The sequence below is a fragment of the Vigna umbellata genome, chromosome 7 (assembly GCF_029865625.1).
Source record: "Vigna umbellata cultivar VRB3 chromosome 7, Vumbellata_1.0, whole genome shotgun sequence".
NCBI classification, from domain to species: Eukaryota; Viridiplantae; Streptophyta; class Magnoliopsida; order Fabales; family Fabaceae; genus Vigna; species Vigna umbellata.
Window position 1 is genome coordinate 27,519,234 of NC_142171.1, and position 22,599 is coordinate 27,541,832.

A 22,599-nucleotide genomic window follows, 5' to 3' on the forward strand; every position below is an offset into this window, starting at 1 on the left:
AAATTAATTTTTTTTTAAATTTTGAATTAATTTAGTTTTTAATTATATGAATTTAATATTTTATTCAAATTTCATTAAATTTATTTAATATTTTAAACGTATTTTTCAATTAATATTTTAGAAAAATATACATAAACGTTATTATGAAATGTATTTAAAGCCACAAATAAATTTAATAAAATTTGATTAAAATATTCTAAAGTTAAAAAATTAAATTAGATTAAAATTTTGAAGATTAACTAATTTTATTTTTTATTGAAAATTATGAGATAAAAAAACATATTTAATATTTATTTAAATAATATATTTATAATTTTAAACTTAATTATGTAAAATTATAAATTTTATAAAAAATTATCATTAAAAAGTATTTATTTTAAAATAGTTTTAAAAGATGGTATTTTTTGTATGGCCAAACTCAATCCGACTTACCTATACTTAGGTTTTATTTGATTGAGTTGTGAAATAAAAAACAAACCCAGTCAACCCTATTAGAAATAACTAAATCAGAGTAAAAGAAATACACTAAACTTGACCAATGCATCTAGATTTGATTATACGACTTGGATGAAATGAAATGAATAAATTATAGAAGGGAACATTTATTTGAACATAAAGAGAAGGATGAAAGGGTATTTTAAGGCATTAACTACCCTTGAGTTATTGGGTACCCCAATTTCGAGGGGTTCCTCGTGAATGCGTTAACCTTTTTTTCAACCTCACAGACGCACGCGCACCCATGCTCTTCTTCATTGTGCTTTGTGCAGTCACATGTGACCATCTCTGTTTTTTTGTGTTGACGTCTCACTCACTCCAACCCTTTGCTCTCTCTCAAATTTTACTTCCTACTAATAACCTTCTTCACTGTGTGTTTCATGGAATCACTAAACTTACACAGACGAATCAAGTTCACCTCTGTTTTAACATCCATGAATGTTGTTCCGACTCCCAACAATCAATTTAATATTAGAGGTCAACAGGGTCTGTGAAAAGGGGACATTACAATTATGACGACGGAGTTAAGGTTGTTTGGACATGGATTATTACATAACACAAATTCGATAAGGCTATGCTTGTTTGGAATAATATAGGAAGACTTTCTTTATTTCATATTTATTTTTAAAGAAAAAAATATTTCAATTTTTATGTTTATTTTGAATGGATGTAATATTTTTATGGGTTAAACATAATTTCACGTCATATTGAAATTTATTTATTTTTGAAACTTTTGATATATTTTAATTTACACACTTTAAAAATGAATTAATACGATTTTTTTAACTCAATTGCGTTAAATTTTTTTATGAGTCAAATGTATTTCATGTTGTCAAGTTCTTTATAGGCTTAATTACTTACTTAGTCTCCATGTTAGGAGGTAATTTTCTGTTTAGTACCCGGTTTTAAAAATGTAGGCATTTGGTACCTATGTTTTGAAATTTGTATCAATTCAATCCTATCCAGTTAACGGCGTTATAATTGATGCGAGAAATTAAGGACGTTAATGATAGCCTGGGTGGAATAGCTATCAAATGTTTGAATGCATAACGTCCTTAATTTCTCGCATCAATTATAACGCCGTTAACTGGATAGGATTGAATTGATACAAATTTCAAAACATAGGTACCAAATGCCTACATTTTTAAAACCGGGTACTAAACAGAAAATTACCTCCTAACATGGGGACTAAGTAGGTAATTAAGCCTTCTTTATATTGTTTGACACATTATCGCTTCAATGTCAACGGAGAAACATATTTGAATGTAAAAAAAATTAAAGTAATTAGGTTAAACGAGTTATATTCATTTATTTTAAAATTTGAATACCAAAATGTATCAAAGTTACATAGACGATTTAGAATTTTGCCTTAAAATAAATAAATTAAAAACATATTTAGACTCATTTTTATCTCATCTTTATCCTATTGTATATATCGATATTCGTACTCATATATGTTTTCTTACTATTTAAATACCAAATAACTAGTTTTTATAGGTGTTATTAAATATTTAATATCAAATAAATGTATTATTATTTTTTAGTATCAAATATCTAAAATAAATTATAATTATATATATTTCAAACTAGAGTATCAAATAAAACTCTCCAAACTAAAATATCTTTATTAAATTTGCAAATGAAATAAAGTTAATAAAATTAAAAAATATGTTTGAAAACCTATAAAAAAAGTATTCAAATTAAATATTTTTTTATACAGAAATAAAATTATAATATATCACTTGAAAGAAATAAAAAAAAATAAAGGTTAAACTAATAATAATTGAAATTTAGTATAGATATTCCATCTTTTGAATTTCAATTTGTGATAAACAAAAGTCATGACAATGACATTAAATTATTATATTATAATAAATAAAATGTTTTTTTATAATTGTGATGATAAATTTATACTTATGAAATTAGTTAAAAAATAATTATTTAAAAATCATCAAAAACAATATTTTATATGATAAAAGTAAACAACAACAAAAGTTAAAAGGGGTAAAAATATTGAACATGTGTCTTCAAAATATCAAAGTAGTCCAATTGTTGAGGATAATGAAAATTCTTTTAGCAAAACAAAATTTTTCATATAAAAACAAAAATTAAGGACAAAAGAGAATAAAAAATATGACTTTTTTAAATTGCAAACTAAATGAAAAATTTATGTAATTGAACAATTGAAATTGAAAGTCAAATATTGCTATGTGAACAAATAAATAAATAAAAATATTTAAAAAAGAGTAGAAATATTTGATTAACTATAATTAATAATATATTATTTGAACATAACCGCACAAAAATTATGATAAGAAAGAAATTACTTTAGAGATGTAAAAGATTTCATGGATATAAAACAAGTCAAACAATACGAATATAAAGGAAAAAATGTAACAAAATAAAAGAAAGGATTATGAAACTATAAACAAGAAAAAAAATATATATATATATATATATATATATATATATAAATTCTTTAGGTTACCTAATAAATTGAGTATTTTAATATTTTAAATGGGACGAGAGGAGTATAAGGGTGGATATGAGACCATGAGTGAATATGTATATACACATTCTCATCTCTATATCGAATTGAAAAAAAATTAGATATTATCCATACTCAATCAATACGAGAATTCACTTTCAAAACAAAAATAAAGTTTGGACAATACCCATGAGAAGAGCTTATTCGTCATTCCTGCTTAAGTATTTTTAAGGATAGAAAGGTGTATATGTGAAAAAATTTGAAAAATTATTGTTGTTTTTATTACCTTTTACATTTTAGCCTTAGCTCTTTTTTTATTGCACATTTTATTCTTGTTTTTTTTATTGTACATTTTACTCTACTCGCATTAAAGAATGGTACTCATTATCCTAAGAAAATAACATGCATATTTTTTCTCATTTAATTACACTATTCTAAGAAAATTTTATTCAAACAAACCTAATCTTGGTTCATTCATATAATATAGTCTAATGATATATTTTATAACTGAACTATTATTCTTCTACAAATTTTATGTTTCTAGTTTTTTCGTTTCATATTTTACCATCAACTCTTTATTGCTGTGTATCTTACTAATTCGTTAGATTTATAAGAGAATGATAAAGTGTAAAAAATGTTTAAAAACTAAAACTAAAACAATATCATTTTATCACTAGACGTTATCATTTTGACTTTACTTTGTTTTCCCTGTTTTATGATATCTCCTTACTTAATTAGACTTTTAATATGCGAAAATTAAACAAATTGATAACAAAATTTGTGAAAAAAGAAATCGTAAAGTAATGATAATTGAGTGATGAGGTATACCATTAAACCTACGACGATCATGTTTGTTTGTATTTATTTATTTAGAAAAGGCTTGTTTAACAAAATTAACCAATTTGTTTTCTAGATTATATGTTCCGAAAATTTTCCAAATAAGTTTTCTAAAATTTCTTTGAAAAGACTTTTATAATAAAATTTTCTAAACCAATTATTTGCATTATAAAAAAGACTTTCTGAAATAAGATTGCTGGAATAAAATTTCCAAAATACATATAATACTTACTAAACAAATTTTGGGAATATGAAATACATTTTAGACAATTTTTCGAAATAAGCTTTTTTTTCTTCTTTTTTTCAGATTTTTTTCTTCTTCCTCTGCAATAGGGAGGATGATGAAAGGGACAACGGTAAAAATGTGAAAGTGATAGTGTGATGCAATAATAAAGGATAATTTAGTCTTTTTCTATTAGTGTGAGGGTGCAAGAAGCAATAGCCATTTATGTGTTTGTATAGTTTTGGACCCATGTGACCCAATCCATGAGGTCAACAGGGTCAATGAAAAGTGGGACATTACAATAATGAGGAAGGAGTTAAGGTTGTTTGGCCATGGATTATTACATAACAAAAAAAGATTTCGGTAAGAATATGCAAGTTTGGGATGATAAGGGATGTCATTCATCCTTGAACTAAAAAATTTATTCCGATTTCTATATTCATTTTCAATTGTATAAAATTGGGTTAAACATGTTTTTAAACTTTTAACTTTTGATCAAAAAATTAAAATTTCTATGTCTATTAAGCTTGAAAAATAAATGGATATAGTTTTTTTCAATTAAATTACTTAATTTTTTTTTGAAGTGTCAAATACGTTTTATATTAACATTTAAGTTATTTATACCATTTTATATGTTCTTGCTTTAATATCAGCTGAGAAACATATCTAACATATAAAAAAAATTTTAAGGTAATTAAGTTAAAATGACTATATTAATTTTTTGTTTTAAATTTGGAGACCAAAATATATCAAAGTTACAAAGATGATTATAATTTCACCATAAAAATAAGAAATTAAAAACATATTAAACCTAATTTTTTTTTCTCATCTTTATAATATAATCTTTTAATATCAAATATTTAGAAATAAATTATATTTGTATACATTTTAAATTAGAGTATTAAATAATATTTTTTTGAAAACCAAAATACTTATTAAGTTTGCAAACATTAATGGACCAAGCTGATAAAATTAAAAAAATTATAAGAAAGAACAAGTATCCAAGTTTAAAAATATTTTAAATGTCTATTTACTTTCTTTCGATAAATTCTAATTAAATAATTTTTTTATACACTAATAATAATTATAATATATCACTTGAATGAAATCATACAAAACACAAACATTAAACTGATAATAATTGAAATTTAACATAAATATTTCATCTTTTGAATTTCAAAATGTTGAATGGTGATAAAGAGAGTCATGACAATGACATTAAATTATTAAACTATAGTAAATAAAATATATTTATACAATTGTGGTAATAAAATTATACTTATGAAATGAGTTAAAAAAATAATTATATAAAAACAATAAAAAATAATATTCTGCATGATAAAAAATAAACAACAACAAAAATATTAAAAAGGGTGAAACTGATTAAATGTGTGTCTCAAAACAAGTTGATACATCATTTAGTGAAATCATACAAAGAAAAAGAAAAAGAAATGTATAATTAAGGACATAATAAGATGAAAATATATTAAAAATGTAAAAAAAAATTTATAGATCACAAAATAGTTGAATTTTTAAAAGATAATGAAAATTGTTTTAGCAAACTAAAAGTTTTTCCTATGAAACAAAAATTAAGGACCAAAGAGAATAATAAAGATAAGTTTTTTAAATTACTTACTAAATAAAAGTATTATGTAATTGAACATTTGAAATTAGAGTAAAATAGTGTTAGATGAAAAAATAAGTGTTAGACATACTTTTTCCTTTTAGCATTGATCTTGTCATCCTCATAACTGTGCAATTCTTTCTATTTTAGACACCATTTTGTTGTGGAGTATATGCGACTGTAAGTTGTCACTCTATGCCTTCATCTTTGCAGAATTTATCAAACTCGAGATGTGTACTCCTTGCCACGATCACTTAGTAATTTTATCCGTTTTCCACTTTGCTTCTTAAAAAGGAACTTGAATTTCTTGAATACTCCGAAGACTTCTGATTTTGCCTTTAAGAAATTAACCCATGTTATTATAGAGAAGTCATCAATGAAAAGGATGAAATACCTATTGTTGTGATGTGAAGGCGTACTCATTGGTCCACATACATCAATATGAATAAACTCCAATAACTTTTTTGCTCTCCATGCTTTGTCTGTTGAGAATGGTAATCAATGTTGTTCGCTGAGGAGACACCCTTCACATGATTTATTATTCTCCTTCAAGAATGGAAAATCTCTCATCATGTTTTTTTGATGTAGAAGCTTTAAGGCATGTGTGTTGAAGTGACTAAATCTCATATGCCAAAGCCATGAATCATCAACTTCTACCTTCATGAAAATATTAGTTCCAGGTTTGAAGCTTATAGGAATGCTTTTATTTCTCTTCTCCATTTTTACTTGGCCAATTTATATAATTTTACCGTCACAAATTTTGCATGTATCTTTCTCAAAACAAAAAGAATAATCATTCTCCATCACTTTAACAATACTTAAAAGATTTTCTTTAAGATTTGAAACTAGTAAATTGTCCTTGATGAATTTCATACCTTTCTTTGTCTCCATCATGACAATTCCTTTGCCTCGAAACTCAACTGTGGTGCCATTTCCTAGCCAGACTTTGACATTGACAGATTTATCAATGTCTTTGAAGATGCTTTGATCTTTTACCATGTGATTGCTGCACCTACTATCCAAGTACCAACTTCCTTCTCCACTAAGAGATTCTTGATTGGTGTAAAATAAAAGTTTCCTCATTATATTTTTTCGCAAAGTTTGCTTTAATGCTTATTTTTATTACGACAATACTTTTCTATGTGACCAAATTTCTTACAGTTTTGACATTGAGATTTTCCATGATGCTAACAATCCGTTTCCAAGTGACTTGTCTTTTTACAGATGCCACATGAAGGATATTTTCCTTAACGAGTCATAAAGAAACTTTTAGAATTTTCTTTATTTCTAGAAATTTCTCCTCTACTTTTATTTCCTTCATATTTTACGTAGTTTCAGTTTCGATTAAAAAGAATTTTCGACCAGGTCTTTTTCATGCCTCAATCTTTGTTCAAAAGCTTTAAGAGAGACCATTCGTTGTGTTACTAACAATGTAGCCAAATCTTTTGTTTGTTTAATCGTAGTTGAGATTGCATCATATTTTTGGGGAATCGATATTAAAATTTTCTCAAATTTTTTTTTATCAAGAATATTTTCTCCACAGGCTCTCATATGATTAACTATTTCTTTTATTATAAAATAGTAGTCTTTAAAGGTTTGAGATTCTTTCATTCATAATAATAATTCAAACTCTTGTCGTAGAGAATGAAATTTAACACTGTGTACCTCATCACTTCCTTGAAACTCCTCTTGTATTATGTTCCAAGTTTGTTTTACACGTGTGGCATCAATTATCCTCTGAAAAATTGTGTCATCAACTGTTTGTTGAAGAACAAATAATTTTTTTTCTAGAATCATGGGTATTTATAGACCCATAAATTATTTTAGAACATGCTAGCTACAAGTTATGTGAAATGTTCTACATTTTTACTTATGTATGTTCTTGATTTTTTTTTCATATCTTAGACTTTTCTACAATATTTTAGAATGTATATTACATTTCAATTCTTCTATCTTAGGAGTTTCTATATTCTTCTAGAATTTGCATTACACTTTAATAGTTTTAATTAAATTTTGTTGTACAAACTAGTGTAATTTAATGTTCAGACTGCTTCTCTGTTTCTCAATAATGTGTGGTATTGCTGCTTGGTTTATACATTCATTTTTTAACAATAAATAGATTTCAGTTTCTTTGTATCGTGTTTTTAAATAGTCATTTTTTAACAATGCTTAAAGATGGAGAATTCGTTGATTTAAAATGGCTTTTAGGGAAGCAGTTTGGTATCTAACAAAAGATAGTTTATTCACGTAATTAAAAAAAGATAAACTCCTTGACACAGCTTCATAAGAAACGTAAAAAAAATTATATGAAGTACCTAAAACTTCCATGAAATTTTTTGTATTAGAATGAAAGAATAAAGAGAGAAAAACTATGAATTCTACACAACATGCTTTCCTTTAAAATCTTAATTAAATATTATTTACGTGTTTCCTTTTTTAAATGTTTTTAATAGTTTTGATAGAATATCGTAATTTCTTTAAAAATCTTACTTAAACAACATAAATATTTTAATATTTAAATTTTTGCTTTGAAATCAAAAGTGAATAATTGCAACTCTTAAAAGTATCTTTCTATAAAAGTGAACGCGCAGGTAGCAGAAAATGAAGTATGCATACCGAGATGGGTTCAGGAGGAAAAATATAAAATATAAATGGTATTTGTCTATGGGTGAGTGATAACACACATCGAGACTACATCTAAAACATACTAATCTTTAACATTATTGCGTTACCTTTGAAGAATTAACTTCAATTCCTTCGATGGAGTTTGCATCTTCTTCTTTATCATCATCATCTTCATCCTTCTTAACATCAGAACCCCATTTCATACACGATGTGTTCATCAACTTTGGTGGAGAAGAAATCGGTAGAAGATTTGTTTCTCATCTCCAATCTGTCCTTTTACAAGCTCAAGTCAAAACTTTTATTAGCCAGGAGAATCTGCAAGAAGGAATGAAGCTGGAAGAGCAGCTTCGAGCAATAGGAGGCACTAAGATTACAATAATTGTTTTCTCCAAATCTTACGCTGAAACTACCCGCTGTCTTCTTGAGCTTCAAAAAATCATTGAATGCCACGAAACATTTGGCCAAATAGTTCTGCCCGTATTTTACGAGATTGGCCCATCGGATTTACGATATCAGATGTATGATTTTGGAAAAACGTTGGAAGAAACTGCACACAGAAGCTATTCAGGAGAACAACTAAAATATGCGTTGTCCAAGTGGAACCATGCACTCACCACAGCTGCAGTTATGACTGGTTGGGATGTCAGAAATTTCAGGTAAACAAATGAATCCTTCCTACTTTCTTTGGTTTGAGAGTGAATGAAGCATGTGTTAAGGTTATGATTTAATTTTGGTAACACATATCATCTTGAAGGCATGATGCTGAACTTGTAGACGTAATTGTTAACCGCGTTAAGACATTACTGGACTATAAAGACTTGTTTATTACCGAATATCCTGTTGGATTAGAGTCCCGCGTGGAAGACGTGATTAAATGTATTCAAAATCAATCCACCAAAGTGTGTATGATAGGAATATGGGGAATGGGAGGATCAGGTAAAACAACCATAGCCAAAGCCATCTACAATCGAATTTATCGTGAATTCATTGGTAAGAGTTTCATTGAGAATATTAGTTCTGAAGGGTATTTTGCTTTGCAAGAAAATCTTCTTTCTGATGTCCTAAAATCCAACTTGGAGGTGAAAAGCGTTGGGATGGGAAGAACTATGATCGAGAATAGATTTTCTCGAAAAAAGTTGCTCATTGTGCTTGATGACGTGAATCACATTGGCCAATTAGAAAACCTATGCGGAAGTCGTGAATGGTTCGGTCAAGGAACTGTGATAATCATTACAACTAGAAATGTTAGCCTGCTGAACCAAATCAGAGTTAATTATGTTTATCAAACGCATCTTTTGAACGAAAATGAGTCACTTGAGCTTTTTAGTTGGCATGCCTTTAGAGAAGCAATACCAAAAAACGAATGGAATGAACTAGCAAGAAACGTCGTTGCTTATTGTGGAGGACAACCGCTAGCTCTTCAGTTCCTCGGTTCCTGTTTATGTGATAGGAGAATAGAAGTGTGGGAAAGTGTATTGTTGAAACTACAAAGAATTCCCCAGGATGAACATCTGAGCGTATTAAAAATAAGCTTTGAAGATTTACGTGATACGGAAAAGGATATATTTCTGGATGTATGTTGTTTCTTTATTGGCAAAGACAGAGACTATGTGACAGAGATATTAAATGGCTGTGGACTACATGCTGATATTGGAATAACAGTTCTCATAGAACGTGGCCTCATAAAAGTTGAAAGGAACAACAAACTTCAAATGCATCCTTTCTTACAAGAGATGGGAAGAGAAATTATTCGTCAAGAATGCCCAGAGAAACCGGGGAAAAGGAGTCGATTGTGGTTTCCGGATGACGTAGAAGATGTACTGAAAGAGAATACTGTAAGAACATTATTTATATGATTATGAAACTTCTTTTGAAAGTGTTTTCTTTTTAAGTGTAATCCATGTGTTTTTAACTTGTTAAACACAACATTACGTCTCAATAATCAATAATTACTCAGGGATTTCTAAATTGCTTTTCTTTGCTATACTCATCACAGGGGACAGAAGCTATATTGTCCCTGAAACTTGATTCCAGCATTAGAGATTGCTTTGAAGCTCATGCTTTCAAGGAAATGCAGAGACTAAGACTCCTACAACTTGATGATGTACAACTTAGTGGAGATTGTGGGCACATTTCTAAAGAACTGAGATGGATTTGTTGGCGAGGGTTTCCATATAAAAGCATTCCGAAGAACTTTCATTTGGAAAATGTAATTGCAATTGATTTCAAGTATAGTCTTCTTATTCATCTCGTCTGGCAACGACGCGTGGTATTCATTACATGCCCTTTTCTTTTAAAACTAATTGTTTAATTACAATAAAAATAGTATAATTGGTTCTATTTACAACTAACGCATATTTTATCTTTCTTAATCTTTTGTCGAAAAACTATGGTTGCAGGTTTTAGAGCGGTTAAAATTCCTTAATCTTAGTCACTCCAAATACCTGATAGAAACTCCAGACTTTTCCGGACTACCAAGTCTTGAACAGGTCATTCTAGAAGATTGTCCAAGTTTGCGCAAGGTACACCAATCCATTGGTGATCTCTCCAATATACTAGTAATAAATTTGAAGGATTGCACAAGTCTAAGATATCTCCCAAGAGAGATATATAAGTTGAGATCTTTAAAAACTCTCATCCTATCTGGTTGTTCGAAGCTTAGGCCATTGGAAAAGATATAATGCAGGTGGAATCCTTTTTAACTATAATTGCTGAGAATAGAACACTGAAACAGGTGTCCTTTTAAATTGTAAGCTGAAAAATTATCAGATATAAATCCCTACGTTGAATTTGAAGGATTGTTGGTAAATATTTGCTTTTATACTCCACTTGTCATCTTTATTTACTTTATTTTTTTTAGTTGTTGAATAAAGTTTTTTAGTCAAAATAAATGTTCCTAAATTCATGTCTGCACACAAGTTGATAGCTAAAAATCAAACATATTCATATATACGTGAAAGAAACCTTACTGATTAGCCTTTATCCATTTGAATAAATTGTGACTGATGAATAATTTATTGCCCTTGGTTATCGTGACATTGCACAACCAATGTTTAAAGGATAGGTTCAATATTTTGCCAAGACATTAGAAAAAAGTTGTCTCAGCAAACATTGATATGTTAAAAAATAGAACGCCATGAAACAACAAAACTAAGTAACATCCAAAATCCTTGATATAGAAGGGATTTTGAACTTAGGAGTGTAAGGAAGGAAGGATGAGTAGTCCTGAATGATTAAGAGCATATGCTTTGTGTGGACTAATTATGTGTCAAGTGTTCATCTTTGGTCTGCACATTAGAAGGCGAGGAAAGCAATATGGCAAATTTTTCTTTAATGAATTTGAGTTAGGACAAACAGCCACTTTGAATTTGATTGAAATATTATGTTTAAACCTTGTTTTGGAAAAACACACCGAGCCTGAAAAATGTTTATATCACCTTCTCACTGAAGAAAAAGATGGAAAAATATTTTTGTGAATTAGAAAGAAATACGTGAACCATAAGAATAGGAAAAGTCTAGTCAAAATGACTTAGTGAAAAAGTCAACATACCAAAAAGAATTATCAAATAAAGATTGGAAAAGTACAACAAATTGTTTTTTTACATTTTTGATGGCATTTTTGAAACGAAAATAAATCTATCAGTAAATTTGAATTATCGATGGATTTTATCGATGAATTTTAAAATTTTAATTACTATGACTTATTATCGACGAATTTTAGAGATGAATTTTTTTTTCGATAATACATATTTCATTTGCTAATGGATATTTCTAAAGGTAAAATTCGTTTATAACTTTAAACCTTAAAATTTGTTAATAGTTTTAAATTTCTATTACCGATGAACTTTTTCATTAGTAAATCTATTGATAAAAAGAGGTACAGATTTTTCACCCAAATATGCAACGTGTATGAAAAGCTAAACCTAAAACGTTCACTATTTTTCTTCAAGATATCACATGTGGAGGAGCAAAGATTAATTTTAGAGAGGTGCATGAAGTAAAATCCATAAGAAACCCATCTTCATCTTTTTCAATTTAGAAACCACCAAGGGTTTCTTCTCCAATAACTCCACGTAGAAACCCTAGCCAAAAATAGAGTCAGCCATCATGTGTCCTTATTTGGCTAGAGCCTCTGTTGACGAGCACGGTGTTCAATGCCGTTATCAGTGACAGAGAAGAAGGAAGATCGAGATAACTATGACAATTACATGATGGACTTGCGCGTTGTTTTGTCGTCGTCAAGGACTCAAATTGATTGGGCTTGGCAATGACGTAATCCATACATGAAACTATGAGAGAACCACCGCACTGCAGTCACTGTTCAACATTAGATCTCTGCGAGCCACCCGACCACCATTTGCAGCAACCGCCAGAATATGAACCTAACAAATGCGAAAGCAGATGTGAGCTTTACCATGACGCTAGTTCACACATGATAGAATGCCGTTGAAGTAGCGCCAATGTTCACTGTTGATAGGGGGAGCTATTTGAAAGCTAAACCAACCCCTTATGTGTTTTTTATGATGACAACAACAAAAATGTTTTAATAGTTTCTTGCAGAACAACTGAAATGTTTAGTTGTGTTTATATGTTTGTTTGTCCATGAACTATTTGTTTTGCATACTTATTGTGGTTATACTTGAGTTTATATCTGTGGTATGCATATTCATGGTTTTTAATAATAAAACTCATTGCATGATACATATCTGTATGAATTAATCGATTACAGGGTTTATGTAATCAGTTAGATTCATCAAATATTAGTAAATGCTTAACAGTGGCAAACTGCAAGTTTTAACTGATTACATTATATGTATTATCGATTAAAACTCGTGCCTTTGCTTATAGTTGTTTGCTGAGTGCAGTGATGTGTTTTCAAAAGAAATTTTTTTTAAATTTGCTTAAGTGTTATACTTAACTGATTACACGATTTTCAAATTAGTTGTATTAATTGCTTAATCGATTACATTAATATTGTAATCGACTAAGATGCGTCAAACTTGAAAAACTATATATTGACAAATAACTCTCTACATAAAGAACTTTTGATCTCTCATCTTTAATATCTGACAAAGTGAGTTGAGATAAGAAATTGCAGGGGTGTTCATCCTCCAAGAATCAAGAAGCGTTTAGTTTGGAAGATTCAAAGGATTCTTAAAGGAATTGTTGTGAGCTTTTGTTGGCTGATCATTATCCGCACTCTTAGGTGTTCTAAACCAGATTAGTGTTGATTTTTGAAATCTGTGGATTGTGTTTTCCCTATTGCTGGTGGCCAAGAAGAGAAAATGGGGTTCTGGTTTCTTTGAGGGGTGTCTCAAAGGGTTTCTGCAGAAAGAGGATTGTTCGGTCTGTGTTGTTTGTTTCTATGTTAGATTTGGAGTTGGGGAGGAGATTGCATTAAGAGGTTTTCTCTGTAATTCTTGCTGTATAACTCAATCTATATAGTGAAGTGACTTTCAATCTCAGGTTGATTGAAAGAGACTAGATATAGGTATTGAGGCCGAACCAGTAAAAAATCTCCTTTATGATCCTTGCTTCTTTTGAAGATGTAGTGTTTTCTATCTGCTCCTAGTCAGACTCTTCCACAGCACGGCACAACACGTACAAAGTGGTTTTTCCTTCACTCACGTTTTTTCTAAACACACTAGTGCAGCTAAGGGCTTCGACACTGATTATTTTGGAGATTATATTTTGGTTCGATAACCGAAACATATTCAGATGATAAAAAATGTAGAACTTTATGCTTCGAGTCATAACCAAAGCATATTTTTTACGTTATGCTTTAGTTCTTTCTGTAACCGAAGCCCATTCCCTATAAATTTTTTAAAAGATTATTGTTTCATTCTCTTCTATCCTCACTTTCTTAATATTTTTCACCCAAAACCATCGTAGAGCTACTGTTCTCTCCACCAACAAATAAAGTAACAACCACCTTTCTCACCCCTCACATTAAAAATACCTACATTAGGAAGAAAGAATTATGAAATAGAAAAAAAAAAAAGACGAGAGAACAAAACCTTTAGTTTCTTTCGAAATGGGAAGGAAAGGGAGGCTCGCGACGAAGTGGAGACACACGTCGCATTGGCTACGAGGAAGGGAAGGGAGGAGAGTAGTAGCGAAAGTGACGACATGGAGGAATGATGAAGCGTGAAGGGAAGGGGCATAGTGGCTCTACAATTGAGGAGTAGTGTAGTGATGAAAATGCAAAAGCTATGATGGGAATGTAATTTAACCCTAGTAGACGAATATGTTTCGATTATTTAAAGAATTAAAGCTTATAATTATGAAAATACTTTCAAACATGTCACTATTGGAATTTTTTGAAAAAATATGAGGAATTATAGCCTTTAGCTCTTTAAATAACTAAGGCTTAGAGTTTTGGAAATATTTCCAAAAATACAATAGGTGGCATTTTTGAAAATATTTACATAACTATTTTAGAACTGAAGCTTATATCAGTACAGGCTTCAACTATTTTAGAATTGATCCCTATGATTGTGTAAAAATTTTCAAAAAAGTCATTACGTTTCGAAAGGTATTATTTTTCTTGAAATCGAAACATATTAGGTGATTTTGATAGTGTTTTGTGCATTAGTGACACAACAACTTGGGAACCGTCTATTCTTCAATCTCTGTTAGCTCTCAGCTACATCCCACAGTCCATTCATTTACAGACTTCAATTATCATAGTTAACATTATTTGTCAACTGAGACACACATATTATTATCTAATAATCACTAGATTAAAATGCCGATCCTTGTACTTTTGAAACAGACAAAACTCCTAAGCAAATAAACAACCCATTTAATTATATTACGTTTACTCTAAGAGTCTTCAATTTTTGAATATCAAAAGATTTCTAACTAGTGTTTGCCAAAACAAATTAACACTCTCACAAGCCTTCAAGAATTGATTGTTTCGGAAGAGGGTTAGCCTTTCAATTTACGAAAATTTGAGATCTTTAATTGTTGGGCACTTACACTAGCATCCATCACTCAGTGGGGTACTCAGTTTCTTAAGTTTCTTTCTAAAAATTGGAGAAGACGTCTCTCATATGCCTTGGTGGAAAAGCAATTGCTTCCAAATTCTCTGGTGTCATTGTGTCACTGTTCATCAGAGGCATTTCTTGTTACAAGAGAGCATAAGTGAATATCCTCTGTTACAAGAGAGCTATGAAAGGAATCTTGCCTAGGATTTCCCACATTCCTTGTTTAAAGATCAATAAAGAATAAATAATGTCAACAACGACAAAGAGTTTATCAGAATTTATAACTTGTCTTACTCATGATAAATCATGTTCCATTTATTTTAATTAAATTTTGGTGTAGAAACTAGTGTAATTTAATCTTCAGACTGCTTCTCTGTTTCTGAATAATGTGTTGTATTGTTGCTTGGTTTATACCTTCATTCTTTAACAATAGATTTCAGTTTCGTTGTATCGTTTTTTTAAAGTCATTTTTTACCAATGCTTAAAGACGGAGAATTCGATCATTTAAAATTGCTTTTAGGGAAGCAGTTTGGTATCTAACAAAGATAGTTTCTTCACGTAATTAAAAAAATGATAAACTCCTTTACACAGCTTCATAAGAAAGGTAAAAAAAAATATATGAAGTACCTAAATCTTCCATTAATATTTTTGTGTTAGAATGAAAGAATAAAGAAAGCGAAAAACTATGAATTCTACACAACATCTAATGTTTTCCTTTAAAATCTTAATTAAATATTATTTAAGTGTTTCCGTTTCTAAATCTTTTTAATAGTTATGATAGAATATTGTAATTTCTTTAAAAATCTTACTTAAACAACATAAATATTTTAATATTTAAAATTTTTCTTTGAAATCGAAAGTCATAATTTAAAGTATGAATACCGAGATGGGTTCAGGAGGAAAAATATAAAATATAAATGGTATTTGATTATGGGTGAGTGATAACGCAATTCAGGACTACCACATTAATCTTAAACTTATTAATCTTTAATCTTTAACACTATCGCTTTATCTTTGAAGAGTTGATTTCAATTCCTTCAATGGAGTTTGCATCTTCTTCTTTATCATCATCATCTTCATCCTTCTTAACATCAGAACCCCATTTCATACACGATGTGTTCATCAACTTTGGTGGAGAAGACATCGGTAGAAGGTTTGTTTCCCATCTCCACTATGTCCTTTTGCAAGCTCAAGTCAAAACTTTGATTAGCCAGGAGAATCTGCAAGAAGGAATGAAGCTGGAAGAGCAGATTCGAGCAATAGGAGGCACTAAGATTACAATAATTGTTTTCTCCAAATCATACGCTAAAACTACCCGCTGTCTTCTTGAGCTTGAAAAAATCATTGAATGCCACGAAACATTTGGACAAATAGTTCTGCCCGTATTTTACGAGATTGACCCATCGGATGTACGTCATCAGAAGGATGATTTTGGAAAAGCGTTGGAAGAAGCTGCACACAAAAGCTATTCAGGAGAACAACTGGAACATGCGTTGTCCAAGTGGAGCCGTGCACTCACCACAATTGCGAGTATGACTGGTTGGGATGTCAGAAATTTCAGGTAAACAAATGAATCCTTCCTACTTTCTTTCGTTTGAGAGTGAATGAAGCATATGTTAAGGTTGTGATTTAATTTTGGTAACACATTATCATTCATCTTGAAGGCATGATGCAGAACTTGTGGAGCGAATTGTTAGCCGCGTTAAGACATTACTGGACTATAAAGACTTGTTTATTACCAAATATCCAGTTGGATTAGAGTCCCGCGTGGAAGATGTGATTAAATGTATTGAAAATCAATCCACCAAAGTGTGTATGATAGGAATATGGGGAATTGGAGGTTCAGGTAAAACAATCATAGCCAAAGCCATCTACAATCGAATTTATCGTCAATTCATTGCTAAGAGTTTTATTGAGAATATTGGTTATGAAAGGTATGTTACTTTGCAAGAAAATCTTCTTTCTGATGTCCTAAAATCCAAGTTCGAGGTGAAAAGCGTTGAGATGGGAAGAAATATGATCCAGATTATATTTTCTCGAAAAAAGTTGCTCATTGTGCTTGATGACGTGAATGAGTATGCCGAAGTAGCAAACCTATGCGAGAGTCTTGAATGGTTCGGTCAAGGAACTGTGATAATCATTACAACTAGAAATGTTAACCTGCTGAACCGACTCGACGTGAATTATGTTTATGAAACGCATCGTTTGAACGAAAATGAGTCACTTGAGCTTTTTAGTTGGCATGCCTTTAGAGAAGCAAAACCAAGAAACGAATGGAGTTTACTCGCAAGAAACGTCGTTGTTTATTGTGGAGGACTACCGCTAGCTCTTGAGTTCCTTGGTTCCTGTTTATGTGATAGGACAATAGAAGTGTGGGAAAGTGTATTGTTGAAACTACAAAGAATTCCCCCGGATGAACTTCTTAGCGTATTAAAAATAAGTTTGGAAGATTTACGTGATACGGAAAAGGATATATTCCTGGATGTATGTTGTTTCTTTATTGGCAAAGACAGAGACTATGTGACAGAGATATTAAATGGCTGTGGGCTACATGCTGATATTGGAATAACAGTTCTCATAGAGCGTGGCCTCATAAAAGTTGGAAGGAACAACAAACTTCAAATGCATTTTATGTTACAACAGATGGGAAGAGAAATTATTCGTCAAGAATGCCCAGAGAAACCGGGGAAAAGTAGTCGATTGTGTTTTCAGGATGACGTAGAAGATGTATTGAAAGAGAATACTGTAAGAACATTCTTCATATGATTATGAAACATCTTTTGAAAGTATTTTCTTTTTAAGTGTAATCCATGTGTTGTTAACTGTTAAACTCAACATTAAGTCTCAATGATCAATAATTACTCAGGGATTTCTAAATTGTTTATCTTTGCTCTATTCATCACAGGGGACAAAAGCTATCCAGGGATTGTCCCTGAAACTGTATTCCAGCAGTATAGATTACTTCAAAGCTCGTGCTTTCAAGCAAATGAAGAGACTAAGACTGCTACAACTTGATAATGTACAACTTAGTGGAGATTATGGGCACATTTCTAAACAACTGAGATGGATTTGTTGGCGAGGGTTTCCTAATAAATACATTCCAAAGAACTTTCATTTGGAAAATGTAATTGCAATTGATTTCAAGCATAGTCGTCTCCAACTCGTCTGGGAACAACGCGTGGTATTAATTACATGCCCTTTTCTTGTAAAACTAACAGATTAATTACAATAGTATAATTGGTTCTGTTTATAACTATTGCATTTTTTATCTCTCCTAATCTTTTGTCCAAAAACTACGCTTGCAGGTTTTAGAGCGGTTAAAATTCCTTAATCTTAGTCACTCCATATACTTGAAAGAAACACCTGACTTTTCAGGACTACCAAGTCTTGAAAAACTCATTCTAAAAGATTGCCCAAATTTATGCGAAGTACACCAATCCATTGGACGTCTCAGGAATCTACTACTCATAAATTTGAAGGACTGCACAAGTCTAAGTTATCTCCCAGAAGAGGTATTTGAGTTGAGATCTTTAAAAATTCTCATTCTCTCTGGTTGTTTGAAGTTTCCCCCCATACATATAGGGCAGGTGAAATCCATGGTAACTATAATTGCTGAGAATAGAACACTGAGACAAACGTCCTTTTAAATTGTAAGCTAAAGAATTATTGGTAAATATTTGCTTTTATACTCCACTTGTCATCTCTTTACTTTATTTTTTTGTTTTAGTTGTTGAATAAAGTTTTTTAGTCAAAATAAATGTTCCTAAGCTTCGGAAGAATAATATCAGTAAATTAGTTTGCGAGAATCTCAATTAGCTTGTTTTGGTCACTGCAAGTATTATAAGTAATTGGCCGTGCATATTGAAAATAATAACGATCACTTTTATTTCAACTCGTATATTCTTTCTCTTTCAGAATTTTATTTCCTCTGTTTTGTTTTGCTACCTAGTATTATTCTGTAAAACTGCAATTGGTATCATAAGAACTCAACGTTATTCAGAAGAGATCAACCAATATAATTACTATTGAATGATTGAACTTTTTTGTTACACGTACATTACTTTTAAATATGTTTTTTTTAACCATGAAAAATTATGTTTAGTTTCTTAACTAAATTATAAAATATTTAGTTCATGTATCATAAAACATCATTGGTTGAAGTTATATTTTAGTCACCTCGGAACTTCCTTTGTCATGTGTGAAACCCTCCAAGTATAATTTAGTTTATTGAAAATAACTTTCTTAAAGAATAGGACTAAATTTTATAATTTAATTTAAAATCAAACACAATTTTTCATTATTACTAGTTTTAAATTCATGTCTGCACACAAGTTGATAGCTAAAAATCAAACATATTTATATATACGTGAAAGAAACCTTAATTGATATCTATTTGAATAAATTGTGAGTAATGAATAATTTATTGTCCTTGGTTATCGTGACATTGCACAACGAATGTTTAAAGGGATAGGTTCAATATTTTGCCAAGACATTAAAAAAAGTAGTCTCAGCAAACATTGATATGGCCAAAAATAGAACGCCATGAAACAACAAAACAAAGTAGCATCCAACATCCTTGATATAGAATGGATTTTGAACTTAGGAGTGTAAGGAAGGAAGGATGAGTAGTCTTGAATTATTTTTTCAATTATCTGACTCAGGCTTAAAATATTACTTTTTAGTTCGGGAACATGGTAAATGTTACTTGTCCATCTTTCTGTATATGTTAGATTGTTCCATGCCCTTTCACGATCACCTTAACACAAATTCGGCCTCCACCTTAGTGAGTTTATAAAAAAAGTTCTCGTTTTCACACATGTGATTACTTTATGCAGTATCTAAATACCATACTAAGTTGGTAGAAATCTCCTCAGCTTTTGATTTCAAGCATGGTCCAACATCCAAATTCTCCACCTTCGACTATGAGATCTTTGACGTCAACAAAATCCCCATCTCTTCTTCATATTCTTATTCCGTAAGAAGGTTTCTCTCACTTTTCTTCTCAGCTCGACAAAACTTAGCAATGTGACCGAACTTACCACAATTGTAGCACTTTCTCGATCTACATTTGTTTGCATAGTGACCATGATTGCCACATTTAAAACACTTCATTCCTAACCGATCTCCTCGGCCTTTTCCTTGTCCTAGGTCACGCTAATTCTGCTGATCGGTTTGCTTTCACTATCATTTTCAAAATTACCTCGGCCACGTTGTTAACTCATTGGCAAGTGTACCAAATCGTTCAAGTAATATAAAATGGTAAGACCAAGTATCGTTTCCCAAGAGACTCGTGTAATACTAGTTAATTTCACTATTAACAACTCATGCAGACTCAAGAACAACATATCAATTGAAAAACAAGTGCAAAGAAGATAAAATTTCAACTATACATTTGATGAGATAGTGTTGGAGTATGAAATATGTCATGTATAGGTTTAGTTATGGGTTATTTGGGACTTGTTGGTGTCTTGAGTTGATAAAATTAGATAAGGAATAGGGGAAAGTGATGATTTTAGGGAGGTTATAAGTCCATTTTAGGGGTTTTAATTAGGTAAAGTCTAAAGGGAAGGAGTATAAACTAAAATGAACATTTAGGTATGTCTTAGGAGTGATTTGTAACTGTTTTGGAGTGGTGAGGATGGCATATAACTGATACAAGAATAGTTGATGGTTCATAAGTGAGGTTTAACTTGATTTTAGGGGTTCTAATAAGTGATATTTTGAATCAGGTGTTATAGGTTATAGGTGATGATTTGTAATCTGTTATTGAGTCAATTAGGACTTGTTCAAATGGTTAGGTTGCAGAAATTTGGTGTAGAAGGTGAAAATCCAAGTTCAAGTGCTTTTTGAGCGTCAAAAATGGTTTGATACACCTAGTCTTGGGTTTAATGATCAAATTGATGCTTAATTCTACTTATAAATGTGCATCAACTCTGATGTTTAGAAAACTCCTTTTATCATTAGAACAAGTTCCAAGTACATCAAAAGCCAATTTCGAAGTTTCTATCAACTAGTTTGGGACTCGGGCGCCCCTGGGCACACCCAAGCGCCCCTCGTTTCTGTGCGGCTCGCACCCGGGCACCCCTAAGCGCAACTGCAACATTTTTGGGGAGTTGTCAGGGTTCTGGATGTCCGTTTTGCACATTCTTTAGGTCGCTTTGGAGGTTTTGGACCCTTCCGGAGCTGTTGGTGAGGGTTTCAAAGCTGTTTTCCTTACCTAAATGTGAGTAATAAGATGCCTTAAAGAAATTGTGTTATTGTGTGATTTCTGATAACTTGTATGGGTGTTACTATTTCTTTAATGTATGATCAGTAATCTCATGTATTGGTGTACTATGTGAATGTGAAGAGATCTCAATGGTTTCAAAGGTATGGAAGAGAGTTCCAAGGAGGAACTTCTCAGTGGTGGTTTCAAGTATCATTAGTATGAATGTAGGGAGCTTAGTCTTGTGGGCTATCCTGACACTCTAATGGTCATACATTCTCAAATAGAGAGGTTTGACACATGTGGTGAAAGTAGCAGGAGGTCTTAGTCTTGGGTGCTTCCAGTATGATCCAAGGCATGGAACAAACTAACTTTGTGAGTGTGATAGGGTGAAACCCATTGGCAATGACTTTGTATAGCTCGACATTCGTTCTAAATCCGGATAGTCAGTAGGTCGTTGTATATTAGGATGTGTGCGTTGATTATGTTATATGTGATTGATGTACGCCTTATTCTAAATGCTATATGACTTATTTTGTATTTAGCTTACCCTTGTGTTCGTGTACTGTTGGTATGTGCTTGTGCTTAAATCTTGACGATGATCATCTGGTGGGTGTGAGCAGAAGGTGAGGAGGTGAATATGGAGTAGGTTCTGGAAGGAGATGCCCCTGATGCATACATAGATTGGTAGTTATCTGTTTGAGATATGTCTTCTTTTGGTAGTTGAGATTACCACTCTTGTATATAGTTTTGACACAACTATATTGTATATAAAATTTAAATATACTGTTGTTTTTGGATGACTGTAAATACAACTTTATATTCTTATCCATAACTGATCTATTATATTAAATTTTGTTCTAGAAACCAGTGTAATTTAATGTTCAGACTGCTCTGTTTCTCAATAACGTGTTGTATTGCTGCTTGGTTTATACATTCATTCTTTAACAATAAATAGATTTCAGTTTCTTTGTATCGTTTTTTTAAAGTCAATTTTTACCAATGCTTAAATGTGGAGAATTCGTTGATTTAAAATTGCTTTTAGGGAAGCAGTTTGGTATCTAACAAAGATAGTTTCTTCACGTAATTAAAAAAATGATAAACTCCTTGACA

The 22,599-nt window shown here is 30.9% G+C and overlaps 2 protein-coding genes across 3 annotated transcripts; both read left to right on the top strand.

The window, feature by feature from the left end:
- The first annotated feature begins 8,346 nt into the window (after positions 1–8,346).
- LOC124832785 (disease resistance protein RUN1-like) lies at positions 8,347–11,115 on the top strand. Its single transcript, XM_047307071.2, has 4 exons — positions 8,347–8,948; positions 9,047–10,127; positions 10,289–10,561; positions 10,692–11,115. The coding sequence occupies exons 1-4, from the start codon at positions 8,428–8,430 to the stop codon at positions 10,971–10,973; spliced, it is 2,157 nt and encodes a 718-aa protein (XP_047163027.2). The 5' UTR covers positions 8,347–8,427; the 3' UTR covers positions 10,974–11,115.
- Positions 11,116–16,277: 5,162 nt separating this feature from the next.
- On the top strand, positions 16,278–22,319 carry LOC124845655 (disease resistance protein RUN1-like). 2 transcript variants are annotated; one of them, XM_088094831.1, is made up of 5 exons: positions 16,278–16,842; positions 16,946–18,026; positions 18,187–18,462; positions 18,587–18,793; positions 22,110–22,319. In XM_088094831.1, the coding sequence occupies exons 1-5, from the start codon at positions 16,322–16,324 to the stop codon at positions 22,122–22,124; spliced, it is 2,100 nt and encodes a 699-aa protein (XP_087950957.1). In that variant the 5' UTR covers positions 16,278–16,321; the 3' UTR covers positions 22,125–22,319. The 2 variants fall into 2 exon arrangements, with proteins under 2 accessions (XP_087950957.1, XP_087950956.1); XM_088094830.1 differs by lacking the exon at positions 22,110–22,319 and having other exon boundaries at positions 18,587–18,974.
- The last annotated feature ends 280 nt before the right edge of the window (positions 22,320–22,599 follow it).